The sequence below is a fragment of the Corapipo altera genome, unplaced genomic scaffold (genome assembly GCF_003945725.1).
Source record: "Corapipo altera isolate COAL_440 unplaced genomic scaffold, ASM394572v1 47, whole genome shotgun sequence".
Taxonomy (NCBI): Eukaryota; Metazoa; Chordata; class Aves; order Passeriformes; family Pipridae; genus Corapipo; species Corapipo altera.
Window position 1 is genome coordinate 10129168 of NW_020884897.1, and position 14508 is coordinate 10143675.

Sequence of the window (14508 nt, forward strand, 5' to 3'; positions counted from 1 at the left end):
TCTGTCACTGCATCCTCTCTTGCTGTTCCTTGCATTTGAAATCCTTCCAGACAGTGATGGAGTACTCAACTCCTATCACTGTCATCATATTGTTTCCCATATATTGGAATGTTTTTCCTGCATAAGATTTGAATTAATCCTTTGCTAGTCTTGGTTTCCATCTCTGCAGCAAAGTGTTGTCGAGCACATTTTAAAACTATTGGGGTTGTCCTGTGCAGCACCAGGCACTGGACTTTAATCCTTGTGGGTCCCTTCCAACTCAGGATATTCCAGGGTTCTGTGATTTTATCTCCTGCCACTTGGAGCAGGAATCCTTGTAACTATCTCTTCCTGCTTTTTCTGTCTTTTTTTTTTTTTTTTCCACTCGGTCTTACCCTATGACTGATTACATGGGTAGTTGTTTTGATGGTGTTTTGTTGTTTTGTTTTTTTTTCTCTGAGAAAAGTTTCCTCATGAATAAACAGAAATCAAATGGTACAGTACAACATCACTTCTTTTTTTCTGTGCTTGCCCTTCTTAAACTATGTTAGTATTCCTCTCCTCCTACCAAGTCTGACATTGATTCAGCTTCTGCTGTCTGGTTTCTTGTCCACTGTTTTCAGTGTTCTTGGCTCTTTAGCAGACAGCTCAGCAGACTGAACAGTCATGCCCTATTACTGCATTATTCTGGGACAAAATTGTGGTCTTTTGTTCTCTCCCAGTCCCTCGGTTCCCATGCTTTTCACAGGATATACCATGCACATTTTAATTCGTGTATCATTCAAACCTACCCAAAAACCTACCAAATTAGACATTTCTCTTATGGTAGGTAGGCTGAAGTAAAGCTGTTGCTCGTGATCACAATAACATACTGTAAACAGCAAGTATTGGATTCCTCTCGGAATCTGTTCCTGTCTGTCCCTTTGCTGACGAATCCCTGATGAAGTCCTACCTGAACATTTGATTCCAAGAACATTGTTCTTGAAACCCTACTTCATTTAGATGACTGTATTTCCCTTAAAAGTCATGTTTCAGGACCTGTTGATGAGGAATAGTTGGTGGTTCTTGCTCAGTAGTGTCACTGTTGCTGTGGGAGGGGATTAACTGTATCCATTGGGGATGTTTTTTTCAGACCTGTTAGAAGTGATGTGTTAATGACTTGCAGTAGAAGTCCTAACATCTCCTGCATTGTGAAAGCTGTGGGAGAGGTTATCCAGGATATTAAGGAACTCCTTCAGTAAGTTCAGACTGGGAGTGATCAGAAACTTTATAGCCAGTTTTGGTGGCAGCTTTCAGATAAAATGACAGGCAGAAGAACAATTTACGAGGTTAATGGCATCTTTTACCTGTTGTATTCTCTGCCAAAAGTTATCTATAACAGGAGGGAGAGAGGGTAACTTGTGCTGGCTTATTGCAGTGATTGCTCACCCTTTGGCATAGCTGAACTGGGATAATGCCTGGCTGCCACACCAGGGATGCTGTCCTTGGTCTGCATAGCTTTTAGTGTAAGGAAGGGGCAGGAATAATCTGCTTGCCACATGGCTGGATGTGGGAGCTGAATAGCCCTAAAACTGACAGTATGAGGGAGCTGATAATTTGTTACAAATTCAGCTTTTCCAGCCAACTTGTGGAACAGTTCTGTATAAATTGGGAAGCAGTGGGAGGGAGGGAGTGGATTGACCCAGCCAGTGCAAAGGGGTCAGTGGCTGCTGCTTGTGCTGCTGTGGAGCCACATCTTTAGACTTGGCCTTCGAAAAGGTGACACTATTCTGTGTTTGCTGACAAAGGAATGTTGGCTTGGGATGGGAAAAATTTATTTTTTAATTTGCAGCTTAAGCCAGATGTGCATGAACAACTCTCTAATTTCTGTTTTCGCTGTGGTATGTCCTTGCCTAAGTTGCTTTTATTTCTATGTTAAGAAAAGACTTAATTATTTTATTTGATTAAGTGAGATAAGAGAGAATAGTATAGAGGTGAATATATAGCACCTTTTAGTATAGTCTATCAATACAATTATACTAATAAACTTCACTAAATGTATTGCTGTTGGATCAGTTCTGTAATAAAAAATCTTTGGTCTCTAATATTTTAATTCTCTGGCACCTGAAATATAATGTTCAGCACATTACATGACTTTTAAAATAGAAATGTGACTTGGAGTAACCTGAAATGCAGATATGTATATGTGCAGTAACAGAAAATAAAATTGTTTTTTCCAGTAACTAGTTTATTTACTAGAAGTGAGAATATCACAAAAATGCATGTCTACTCCCTCATTTCCTTTTATCCACCATCAGACCTGGCCCAGGGGAGATGGTTATGTTAATAGTAGTCAAGGTGAAGAAGGGTGCTGGGTGCTGGGAGTGCTTAGCTCAGCTCCTGCTGCTGTAAGGAAACTCTAAGCTTTTAAAGTTGCACAGTTTCCATACTGATTCTGATTGAAAATCAGGGTGAGTGGTGGAATTACTGTGTATATATGTGGTTTCTGTCCTCCTCCAGCTTGTTCAGCAGGCTGGGCACTTACCTGACTGTATTTTTACATATTGTTATCCACTGGTTTTTGTCCCTGCTTTTTCAAGGGCTTTTAAAACTCAGCAGTTAATTTTATAGTACACTTAGGAAAGTCAGTTGTTTAGGTTTATATAAAGGGCCTGTGTTCTTCAAATGATTGAGGATTACTAGAGGTCCCAGCTCTCAATCTAATCATGAGAGCAGGGGTGCTATGGAGAGCTGCAGCAGTTTGATTGTGGTCTGCTGTGGAATTAACACTTTAAAGCAGATGAAAACAGTCTCTGTGGAACCCTGTGTCTTCCTTTCAAACACTCCTGGAACCAAAGACTAAACTTGAAATGTGACTGGATACCAGGAGCATAATATAGCTATGATATAAAATATAATAGGAAAGGTCATGATTTGGTGTTGTCGAAATCAGGAAGCATGTGTGGCCCAGGATCTTGTTGTTGGGCCAGCTCAGTAAGAAAGAATACAGCACAGAAAGGCAGCCTGTGGTTTGCAGTAGACACTTCTGAGGAACTTTCTATAGGTTTTTATGTTGCAGTATTTGGAAGCTTTTCCATAAGTGTTGGCCATATGGTATTATGTTCCTCTTCTCCATCTGCAGGCACTTCTTTTTTTTTTTTCTCTTCTTTTTTCTTCTTTTGAAGGCCTTGAGATTCTAAAGGGGAAAGCTATAATAGAAAAGCACCCTGCATGGTGGCAAAGGTATGAGTGGAACTGAAGGCATCTATTCAGTAGATCTCTGAGGAAATGGCTTCAGTAATGCTGCAGAAGCTTCCCTGCCATTTATGAGTATTCAGATGGTAGTTCTACCGTAGAGCTCTCTAAATAGACAATTATACTTTGTACTGAGTCCTACTGCAATCTGAGTCAGTATTGCTGAATAATTCATCTGTTAAAAAAAAAAAAAAAGAGCTGTGATGCTTTTGCAAATAATATTTACTGGCTGAAACGAAAAATTAAAGTATGTCTTTTAATGAAGTGTGGGAGAAAGGAAGAGAGTAAAAATCATTTGATCTTTAGTGAATAAGATTGGGGAGCAGAAATACAAATAGATTGATATTCTAATCTTTAGAGGAACTCTAGCAGTAGGAACAAATAAAATGCTTATGTAGAAAATTTATTCTGTTAAAGCCTGTATGACAAGGTGCTCAACTTCAGGTATTAAAAGTCTTGTAACCTTTCAGGTGACTTCTCTATGTGCTCTGTTAAAATTGCAGAGAACAGCACTGGGGATTTGGATATTTTTGTCTTCACCTGTGACTTGGGGAGAGGGAGAATGTCCACTTGCAAAATAATTTTCAGATGACTCTTCAAGAAATAACCTTTCATGAGCGAGCACCCCCATGGAAATACACATTCAACTGCTTATCAGTGGATTCTTCTCGATCCTGCTGTAGATTGAGATGCCTCCTGCTGGGGATCTGCTCTGTGAGCCAGCTGACCTCCAGGTCATGAGCTGTAGAAAGCTGAAGTTGGGCTGAAGGCAGTTCTGTGTTTGTATCTTCTGTGTGTTGGACAACTGATCTTGTCTGCAGATCAGAGGTGACATGCAGAGACTGAGGGAGGTTTTAAGTCGAGCTAAAAGGCATCTGTCCTTGTCCATCCAAAGGGAGTGCTGCTTTGCAGGTACTGCATGAGACTGCAGAAGCTTAACAGTAGCCAGGAAGGATGAGCATTGTCAGAAAAATAGCTAAGACTGGAACTATAAGATAAATAGGCAATAAAGTAGAAACATCCTCATGGAGATGCGGATGCTCAGATCTGGTTATTTATATTTGCAGCACAGTGGTGGCTGGATACAACCAAAAGCAGTAAGGTTGTTCTCTGGAAGGGGAGAGAAACTGTACAGAAGATTATGCCCCTATTGTGATTATGCCCTTATTATCTAGTTGTGCTGTACAGGAAAGATGGGTGTGAGTGCATCCCTGGGATGTGCTGAGCCTTCTGTTTGGGAGACTTTTACTCTACTGAGCAGCTGTTGTTACACATGATACATACACAGCACCCCTACAAAGAATTAGGCTGCAGCAGCTGTTTAGTAATCCCAGGTAGCTGAAGGTCCTGGAAGGTCTTAAATATCCTTTCCAAGAGACAATTGGTGGACTTGTGTAGGACTAGAGAGTTAAATCAGTGCTGCTTATCTTTTGCATGTTTAGTTAGTAACTAATAAAGCGGTGCATTATACTTATTTATAGTATAAGGATCTTCTGTAGAAATAAACCTCAGTTCCAGCTGGACAATTGGATCCTTGTTCAGATCCTGCTAGAGTTAGCAGTGCTCACAGATGGTTATCTCATGCTTCTGAATTTTTTAATTTTAACTTTCCAGTTACAGTTAAAGGGAAACAGTTGCTTTGTGGTATCTCCTCGGAGTTGGAAGACAGCATAGGGTGAGAGAGCACTTCAATAATCCATGAATGCGGAGTGGATGAGGATTGTTGAGGTCCAGCTGAAGTTGTGTTTGGAGAGTGGGAATGTTTGGTAAGTGAGAGGAGGATTTATAGGCCCACCCTCACTGTGCTGGTCAGTATGGAGTTCCCAACTGTGGCTGCCATTAACAGCATTAATTTAAATTATTAAATTATTCTGCCCTTGTTATTGTGATACATTACATTTGCAAAATTAAAGGTAAGTTGGCAAGACTCTACTGAGCCATGATATACTCTGCTAAGAGGGTAATTTTTTTTCAACTCAAAATAATTGGCTGCTTTGTAGTTTGTAGAATCATTGAATCATTTAGGTTGGGAAGGACCTCTAATTTGAGTCCAGATGTTATCCCATCACCATCATGTTCACCATTCAGTGGCCCTAAGTGCCACATTCACACATCTTTTTGAACACTACCAGGGATGGTTATTTCACTATTTTGATGGAATAGTGTCTACTATTTGAGGTATTCCTATGCTTGTTTCTACCTGTAGTATCTTAATTGTATACAAAGTTGAGATTAAAGTATATAAGGACTCTGATACTGCACAGGGGGACTGCACTTATGGTTGTAGAAGCAACCATAACTTTATAAAGCCCAGACTTCTTGGTCTGTTATTTAAATGTTCTTATAATGTTGTTTCTGTTGATTAATATCTCATCCCCTCCCTGCTTATAGTTTGAGTATTTAAAAAAAACCAAACAAAACAACAAAAACACAAACAAACAAACAAACCCCCTTCTAACAACTCTATTGGAGGATCATTAAATTAATTTCATGGAGGCAGTAGCTCTTTATGGTACTGCAGAACTTAGAGGATGATCGATGTTAGTATATTATCAAGTTAGATAAAGATTTCTCTGTCCCAAACTACTTTTTTTGCCTCTCCCATACATGCCATGGATGAGTCAGTACCAGTTCCCCTTTGGGATCACCTCATGGAGGTGGCTTCCTACAGCTTTGTCCAAGTCTGTCTGCCTGGTCCTTTCCCTATCAGTTTCCTCACATGGTTTCCTAATTTCCTCTCAATTTTTCCGAGTTCTTGCTATTTCCACTTTTGGTCTTGAGTTCTGTAGGAACAGTGTCCAACTGGGAAGAAGTGGAAGAAAAAAAGAAAATAATTTGTTGGATTTGTCTTCTGTATTCCTATATAACTTCTATTTCACGTTGCTTGTTTCAGCAGGGAAAAGGGGTTTATTTATATGTTTATATATTTATTTAAAGAGTAATGAGAGTTGGAGATGAAGGACTTCCATAGTATATAGAAGAGGCTGCCTGAATCCTGGAGCAGCCACTTGTAGGGGAGATCCAGCTTTGCTTCCGTAAACTTGGACTAAAAAGTGTGTGCTGAACCACTGTGGAAATGATAAATAATTTATAGAGCTGGATGACTGGCTTTGAATAAATCTAGCAAATGAGAATTTTGAGTTTTTGTCTCTCTAATTTGAAGTCCTTCAATGCTCAGTAGGTATTTCAAGGGGTTTTTTGTTTATTTTTTTTTTCATCCACTCTTCAAAAATTTAACATATGACTATGTTTCTGTTCATTATTACAGGGTATAAAGGGTACATCTCTGATGGAGGGGTTAACCTTGACTGTGTTCTAGGTACCTGCTGTAAAGAATGGAGGGTCAAACTGCTTTAAAAAAGTAAAAATTCACGTACCTGAGCAGATCAGGGGATTGTATCATGTGCATCTGAACTCTGACAAATGCAAATTTGAGGTAATATGGACTGGATTGCATGTCCTTGATGCAGAAATGTCCCTCTAAAACTGTTCCAACCACATGGATCCTGTTTTTACGAGCAAAGTGTTGGATTCATGATGCTGTACATGAAGTAGCCTGAAGAGAATGGAACTGATAATAGAACTTGCCTGCTGCCTCTTGAGAAAATACAAAATTACTGTGTGAAAACTGGACCAGGCAGAGATGAGATTCAAGAAATATTAGTTTAAGGAGCTTAACCTGGTCAAGCCCAACACTACTTAAGTTTCAAACTGTCTTCCTTTTGTACATAACAAGAGTTCAGATGCATATTCCAGTGGTTTGCTGTTGGAAAAAAAAAAATTATAACTCTTCAGTACAGAAGTCCTTCCTCATCAAAGAAGAACAATGCATTTTGGTTTTGTTCCATTTAATCTGAAAGGAAAGATGAGTCTGAAATGCAAAGTGCAAACCTGTGACTGTCTGCCCGTATCCAGATGTGTGAATTTGAATTTTGCTTTAGGGTTGTCCTTCTGCAGTGGTGTCCAGTTGATTTGGCATGTTTGTTACTACTTCTTTTTGTTGTTTTTATTTATTTTTTTTAAAGTCACTTAAATAAAACAACAAAATGTTTTTATTTGCAGCACTTGAAGAATCGGAAAGTGACATTTATGTGCGATTCATGAGGTCACACAAGTGTTATGACATTGTTCCAACAAGCTCTAAGCTCGTTGTTTTCGACACTACGCTACAAGTGAGTATCCTCCTTTCTGTCTGCCTTTGCTTGCAGTTCTTTTTTTTTTTTTTTTAGATGTTTCCTGAGTGTTAAATGAAATTTGATCTCCTGCAGAGAAAGTCTCCCATAGTGCTGTGCTTTGACTGTACAAAACCATATTGTTTCAACTGTATCTTTCATGTTATGCTAGAGGAGGAGTCAGAGAGGTTTTCCTAACAGAACAGAAAGGATGTAAATTGTTTTGCAGTTGGAATCTCTCTCAAAAAAAATGTCAGATGAGCCCAAACTTATATTGGCTTCTTCATGGCCGTCAGAATTTACATAAGAACATTTGATGTAAGATCCCTGTGCAACAGCTGAAGTGTACCCAGGTGTTATGAGCCTGTTCCTGCTATATTAATAAAGACTATTTAGGAGTAAAATGGATGGCTTAATTATGCAAATTACTACATTCTCCAGAAAATTTTTGTTTTCAGTTTCTCATTTTGCATTTAATCAGTAAATCATCTGCTAGACTCTTGGCTCTGTCTGAAGAGTTTGTTTGCCAAAAGAAGGAATTAGCTGCCTGCTATAGAAACAGGCTAATCTGTTCTGCAGGGTGGTAGAAAGCTGTGGCTTGCTTTGTTTCTTGGATTTTGCAATTGTTTTTTTTTTTTGCTTTTTGGTTTTTTTCAGTGTTTTTTTCCTTCTAAAGATGCTCCAATTCTGACTTAACTAAGCCCATTAAGTAATTTTGGTCTGGAATGTACTGCTCAGACTTCAGCTTTCTGCAGTCAGAAGAAACAATGTAGTCAGAAGATACTCAGTCCCAAAAAATTCACAGATCCATCCTGAGTATCAGATAATCATATATAATGCTGGATTGAGTGCTAAAAGGTGGAAAACCTACATTGACTTTTTCACTGCCTTAGAGGAGAAAAGGTTCTTCAGTGTTTCCTTTCTTCTACCTGAAAGAGAAAATGTCTGTCAACTCTGAAGTAAAGAACTCAGACCTCTTTGACCTGAAAGGTCAAATTTAGGATGGTAGGGTTCACTGTCACTCTTTCAGCCCTTCTCAAAGACTGTTGGCTTTCTTTTGATTCCAGGGGATATTTTTTCCTCTCACTATGAGATAATATGTTGGGAGTTGGTACCTGCATTCTCAGCTGTCAGTGGGCACCTGAGTCAAAGGCTTGAGCTTGATCACCATTGAAATTTGAAAGATGGATGTTCTTTATTCAATTAACCAATTAATCTTGAGGCTGTTGGGGCAGGTCACCCATTCCTTCTTCAGACCCCTTGATGAATTACATCATGCCAGATACCAATTTTCACTGCTGGAGATGTGCTAATACCATTAACATAAAAAAGGGGGAGTTTCATCTCCAGGTGGTGAGGTAACACTTGGGGAAACCATAAAGGAAAAGAGGTAACTTAATGGTAATGGAAGAACTCTCACCAACATTTGACCAATGTCTTATTTGGCATCCCCAATGATGGTCTTGGATTACAACTGGAGGAGAACAAGGCATACCTTGGTCTGTGATCCTGGAGTCATATTCTCATGCTTCTCCAGCTATTTGAAAGCAGTGGTGGTAGAAGGGAAGTCTGGAGTTACTCATTCAGACTCTAGTATTCAATAAAGGTGGACCAAATCTTGAGTTGGTATGGCTGGTGAGGGGCTTTTTTTGTCCTTTAAAGTGCATGTTTTGAACTTGGCACCATTACATTTATTCCCAGTTGCATTAGTTTTAATTTATAAAGTCATAATATTGTAAAGCATTAATGCTCTTCCTGCATGGGCACTGTCTTCCAACTTAGCAGGTTTTGCTAAGTAAAAATTAAACTGATTGATCTGAATGCCTGTCTGGGCTACACTGCTGGGAGGTCTTTTACATACTTCTCTTCAATATTTCCCTTAAGTTCTTTACCTGGCACCATGTGCCACCACCATTGTCTTCACAACACATTATATTGATTCAACTTGATCAGTGTGGCTGGTGCACAAACGTGTTTGGAATATAAAAAGAGAATAGCTTTTTTTTTTTCCTAAGCCAGCTGAATAAGTGGAGAATTAATTTAATAAGGGTAGTCAGATGAAAACTTCTAAACTGTTCTTTGTGTTTTAATTTTTAATGTATAAAATTATGTACTTTCCAGTACTTCAGGACTTTGTATCAGCTCTTATTTTGAAAACATAGTACACAGCTTTGAAACATTCAGTGTCCTATGAATCCTCTCAAATGGATATTTTTCTTTCCTGGATCTGTTTCACCCCTACCCACATCAGTGTTTCTCCTAATTTAAAAACAAATAAACAAAAAACACCCACCAAAAAAAGGTGTGGTGCCTTGAAAAAGTTCTGCAGGGATTTGAATTCAGGTTTTTAATAGTGCTAGAGCTAAAGCAGACTATATAAGGGCTCACCTTCTGCCTCCCTTTGTATAAACTATAAACAATCAATGGAGGAAGGAAAAAAAATGGATCTGGGTTATGTTCTCATGGCATCCTGTGAAAGATTCTGGATTTTTGATTTTTATTTGGCTGCAGTATCCCATCTCCCTCTACTGGTCAGACATCAGAGCACACATCCCATGTTTCTACCCTGGAAAATTATTCATGAGATGCTGTGGAAAGTATGTTGTTAGCTATGGGAAAACTGGAGATGTTCACTTTACATAGCGTGGCCCAAGTCATACTGCTGAAGCAACACTGATTCATAAAAGTAAATGTTTAGGCTCGATGTCTATGGGGGAGTTAGTGTAAAGATTCATAGGGAATCTTGTGTTAACCCTGACTGAGAGTGGAGATGGTCAGGTGCATTGGAAATAGAAAAAAGGCTTTAAATAGCAGAAATAGCAGCTAATGAAGAGCAGGAATGAGCTGACAGTGTGTTCAGATCTGTTTATTTGTCAGTCAAAAGCCATGGGGGCCTCAGTTCCAGCAGCTCCCAAACCTCTGGCAGCTCCCAGTGCTGGCACAGTCTCTGGTCCTGTGTGTGCAGAGCAGCCCTGTGCACAGGCTGTGAAAGCTGTAGTGTGGCTCTTGCATTTGTGTTGGGCATCAGCTCAGCTGGTGTGAGAGAACTGTGCTCCAGCTGGACAATGTGCCCCTTGGCACAAGCATCTGCACTAAATAAATACAGTGTACTGAACCCTGCTCTGTTCACCTGCCTGAGGCCAACTAACACAGCTCAGTTTGCCTTCCCGTAGTTTCACTTATAGTTCCCCCAAAACAGAGTATCTGCCTCTAGTCTGCCTGTGGTCCCTACCCTGTGCTGAACCCTGGGAAGCGGCAGATATTGCCTGGGAAAGTGCTGGCTGGCACAGTTCTCTTGATTTAGACTGACAGAGGACTGTTCTTTCACCCTTTCAGTTTATTCATTTGTATTTGCTCCTCATAAATATTTACAGAATCATATCGTACTTCACTTCAGTGCTGTGGCTTTTCCCTGCCTGTGACCCACGAGTGCTCCTTGTTTGTGACAAGTTTCAGCCTTTGGCTTTTCCCAGAGAAGATGCTATCTTTGCTTGACACACATTAAAGAAACTTTACAAAGTCTGATCTGACCAGGAAGGGAGTCAAGAGACAATTAAAGGTTGTGAGCTATCCTGTGAAGTTTGGAAATTTTACTCTGTGGATGGTGGGGAAACTAAGCAAGTTTCAACAGTGTGCAGGTCAGTGGTTAAACCTTCTCATCTTTTATACGTCTCCCAGGATGAAAATAGTAGGAAAACAAACTCCTCATAGCCCCTTGGAGGGCTTAGGGGAATTGTCCCCTGAAGGGTTTCTCTGAATGACTGTTCACTTATTGTTCACCATTATAATTATTCACTAAATGGATCTGAGGTATCTTTGTAATAGGCTGCAGGAAATAACTGAGCTAAGTGCAGATTTACACCAGCTTGTGTCTTCAGCACAGCATTTGAGCACTGTACAAGTGTTGCTGCATTTAGTGTGGCAGGGATCTGGGGAAAGAAGGTGACATCCAGGTCTGTTTGTTTGGTTTAACCTGCATCAGGTACATACAGTGACACAGCAAACTGATATTACCCTTTGATATTCATGCTTTGAAGGAAAATAATTCCTGTATTAAATTCAAAGGTCAACAAATTACAGCACTTTTGTTTACCATCTATCGGTCAGATTACTTTTGACTAACATCACCTACTAATGTGATTTCACTTTTTTCCTTGTTGCTGCATAAGTTTGTTTTCTCTAAAGACCAGTGCATTTCCCCCCCACATCCTGAACTCTGTTTGAATTTTTTAAGGAAATGCCTCTTACCTAGCTTATAACAATCTCTAAAGCTTAACTCTAAAAGCTTTCTTAAGACCAGATTTCTGTCTGACCTCCAAAGAAATGTATTAATTTGTTGTGGCTTTGCCTAGGCTACATAAAGATGAGAAGGATTAGCTTGTTTTCTAGTGCAGAGCAATTAACCCTTCAAGAGGAATGTAAAAGGTAAATGCAAGACAGAGGCTTCCCTGCTTCGTATCAAGCAGCAATCTGCAGTTCCAAGAATGATCTGATAGTGAATGTAGTGGCTGTGTCTTGTCAAGTTTGCATAAGCTCTCTTAGGGTGAAAAGCTCAGTCTAACCTTTGACAAAATGATACTCTTACTTGTTAAAAGTCAATTTATGCAGCTTTTACTCACCATGACCTTGCAGCTGTTTATGAAGTATTTGTCCAAGGCTTCTTCATAAAATAATAAGAATCAAACAGTAATCAGAATAAGCTTTTAGAATACTAAAGACTCTTTCCTTTTATATCCTGAAGAAATCTTGGACAATTGCGTGACTTGAGGGTTAGATTATTTAACCCTTCTGTTTAATGAAATTACCTAAGTTGCTAATGGACCAGGTGTTGTTATCACCTCTGTAGGATTTTGTTGGTGGCTGTCACGCTAATAAGAGCTCAAATACTTTTCTACCACAAAACTAAAAAAAAAATATTTGTAACAATGCTCTGGAAACTTCTTTAGGGGTTTAACAAGCTGAAATGAAATATACCTTGCAATTTCTGCAAAGCATTCAATGGATTCCACATTAGAAGAGTGGAAGAGGATTTGTGCTTCTCTCCCATGTGCTGACTCTATTCAGTAAACGGATTTATTATTCTGGTTCTCTCCAGTCCATTCTTGACTGGGGTGTTGCCTCTCTCCAAGGTTATGAGATAAATCAGGTTTCCAGGAATAATGCTCTAGAATCGTTTGCTTCCAGAGACACACAACAGACTTCGGGTCTGCTGTCACAACAGAGTTCTCACAGCTTTACAAAGGGATTGACTGTCTGTTCCTTAATTGGCTTTGAGGTTTTTCCCTGATGAAGCTGCTACTGTCTGCATTTCTGAGAGTGTGAATACCCCTCCTTGCTTACCCATCCCACAGAACTGTTAAGAGAATCATCTAATTTAGCTTCTAACCAGCATGTGGGCTGAGGCAATTGAGCAGCCACATGAAAGCTCCCTTCATTGAGATCAGGCTGGCATCAACACCATAATATGGTGAGATTGCTGTGTTTTTTTCAGAGCTGCCCCTGTTGCTTCTACACAACAAGGACAGGAGTTTAATTCCTGCAACTCTCAAAACCAAAAGGAAGCATTCATTCCTGTATCTTGGAGGAAGACAATATGTGTCAATTAAGCAGGAATTTCTACACAAGGTGTTTGTGCTTGGCTGAGTGAAAGTCATCTATCATTCTTCCTGCCTTCCCTGCCCTATGACCACTTTTTTGGTAAGATCTTCATCTATGAAAGAATTTCTGTCCACTTCCCCATGCAGCTGGTCCCACTGGCTCTGCCCATCAGACTTACCTGATGTCACCTCATAGCCCATAGTGGTGTGAAATCTAACAGCAGAAAGCTACAGGATGGACATATTGGCATAGAGCATCAGTTCAGGTCTTGGTTTAGTGTCTTTGGCTGGATTGGGACCTTTTCACATGCACAGGGAGGAGTTCTGCTTGTGGGCATGGCACCTGCTCTCTGGGGAGAAATCTAGAACATGTGCCTGCATACTTTAACTTGAGGATAAGACACTACCTGTTTTTTTCTGGGTTTTAGCTTGGGTCTGATCTTAAATTTTAATAAGCTATGGCCATTAGAAGTACATCATTTACCAGGAGTGTTCCCTTTCCATCACCTGTGAAAGAGAAATGAATTTTGATCTGGTTTCATGTAAGCTTTCCAAAATTCAGCCTGAGCTAGAGGAGCTGCTTGTGAATGTTTACTGGTTGGGGTTTTTCAGATGCTAAAGCAAACGTGTAGCCTCTCAGTTAATAACAGGTTTGGCCAATTTTTCTCTAATCTACTTGAGGGTGTGATAAGGTAAAGGAAGAAATTCTTCTCTTCAAGACCTGCTCAGCCCTCCCTCAAGGCAAAAGTCTGTAGTAAGTCCTTAAGTAGCCTTTTTTTTTAACAGCATAGCCCTTCGAGGAGGAAATCCTTCTACCAAATTCACAGACCAAGGAAGAAAATAATTGGAAAATTAATTTGAATGCCATCATGATGAAATGGTTGGTTGTAGTCTCCATACTGGTTTAGTCTCTCCAGACGAGTCAGTTTGTAAAAACACTGAACTACATATATGCACTATAAAAGAGGTTTTTAACTAGTTAAAATAGCTCCTTTACAGGACTGTAGTTCTCTGTAATTTAAAAAGATGTCTGGATTGGGCATTACAATTGTAGTTGAAGAAAAAAAAAAGAAAAAGAAATTGCAAGTTAATGTTGAATATGCTTCCCAATGTTGCCAGTCATTTTTTGGGAAACATAAAGGACAAAGTAATTAATAATCCTCTAAAAAGAAATTCGTGCGAGAACATGAACTGTTTCCTGACACTAGGTATCATCCCTAGATTACAAGTTAGAAGTGTTTCTCAGTTTCCTCCTCACCATTTGGAAAGCTGATGGGGAGATCCTCTGAAAAATCAGTCCACCTCCCTGAAATTTCTTTGCATTTGGGAAGAACCTTTTCAGCTGAAGGTGTTTAAATGTCATTGCATTGGGGTATGAAGCAAAAATGCATGATGTATTTACTGCTTTGGCATTATCAGGGTGATGACTGTGGGATCTGGGGGGGAATGCAGGAGTCCTTAATTCCAACTTCACAGAAATAAGTCCTTTGAGGGTGATGCTGACAGCGTGGGAGAGGAGGGCTTTC

General features: G+C 39.7%; 1 protein-coding gene across 6 annotated transcripts in view; it reads left to right on the plus strand.

Annotated features, from left to right (window-relative positions):
- PRKAG2 (protein kinase AMP-activated non-catalytic subunit gamma 2) overlaps positions 1-14508 on the plus strand; it is a 211499-nt gene that overhangs the window by 174766 nt on the left and 22225 nt on the right. For all 6 annotated transcript variants that reach the window (XM_027648541.1, XM_027648543.1, XM_027648542.1 and 3 more), the window contains one exon: positions 7276-7385. In XM_027648541.1, coding sequence (XP_027504342.1) covers positions 7276-7385 — 110 coding nt within the window. The remainder of the gene's footprint in view (positions 1-7275; positions 7386-14508) is intronic.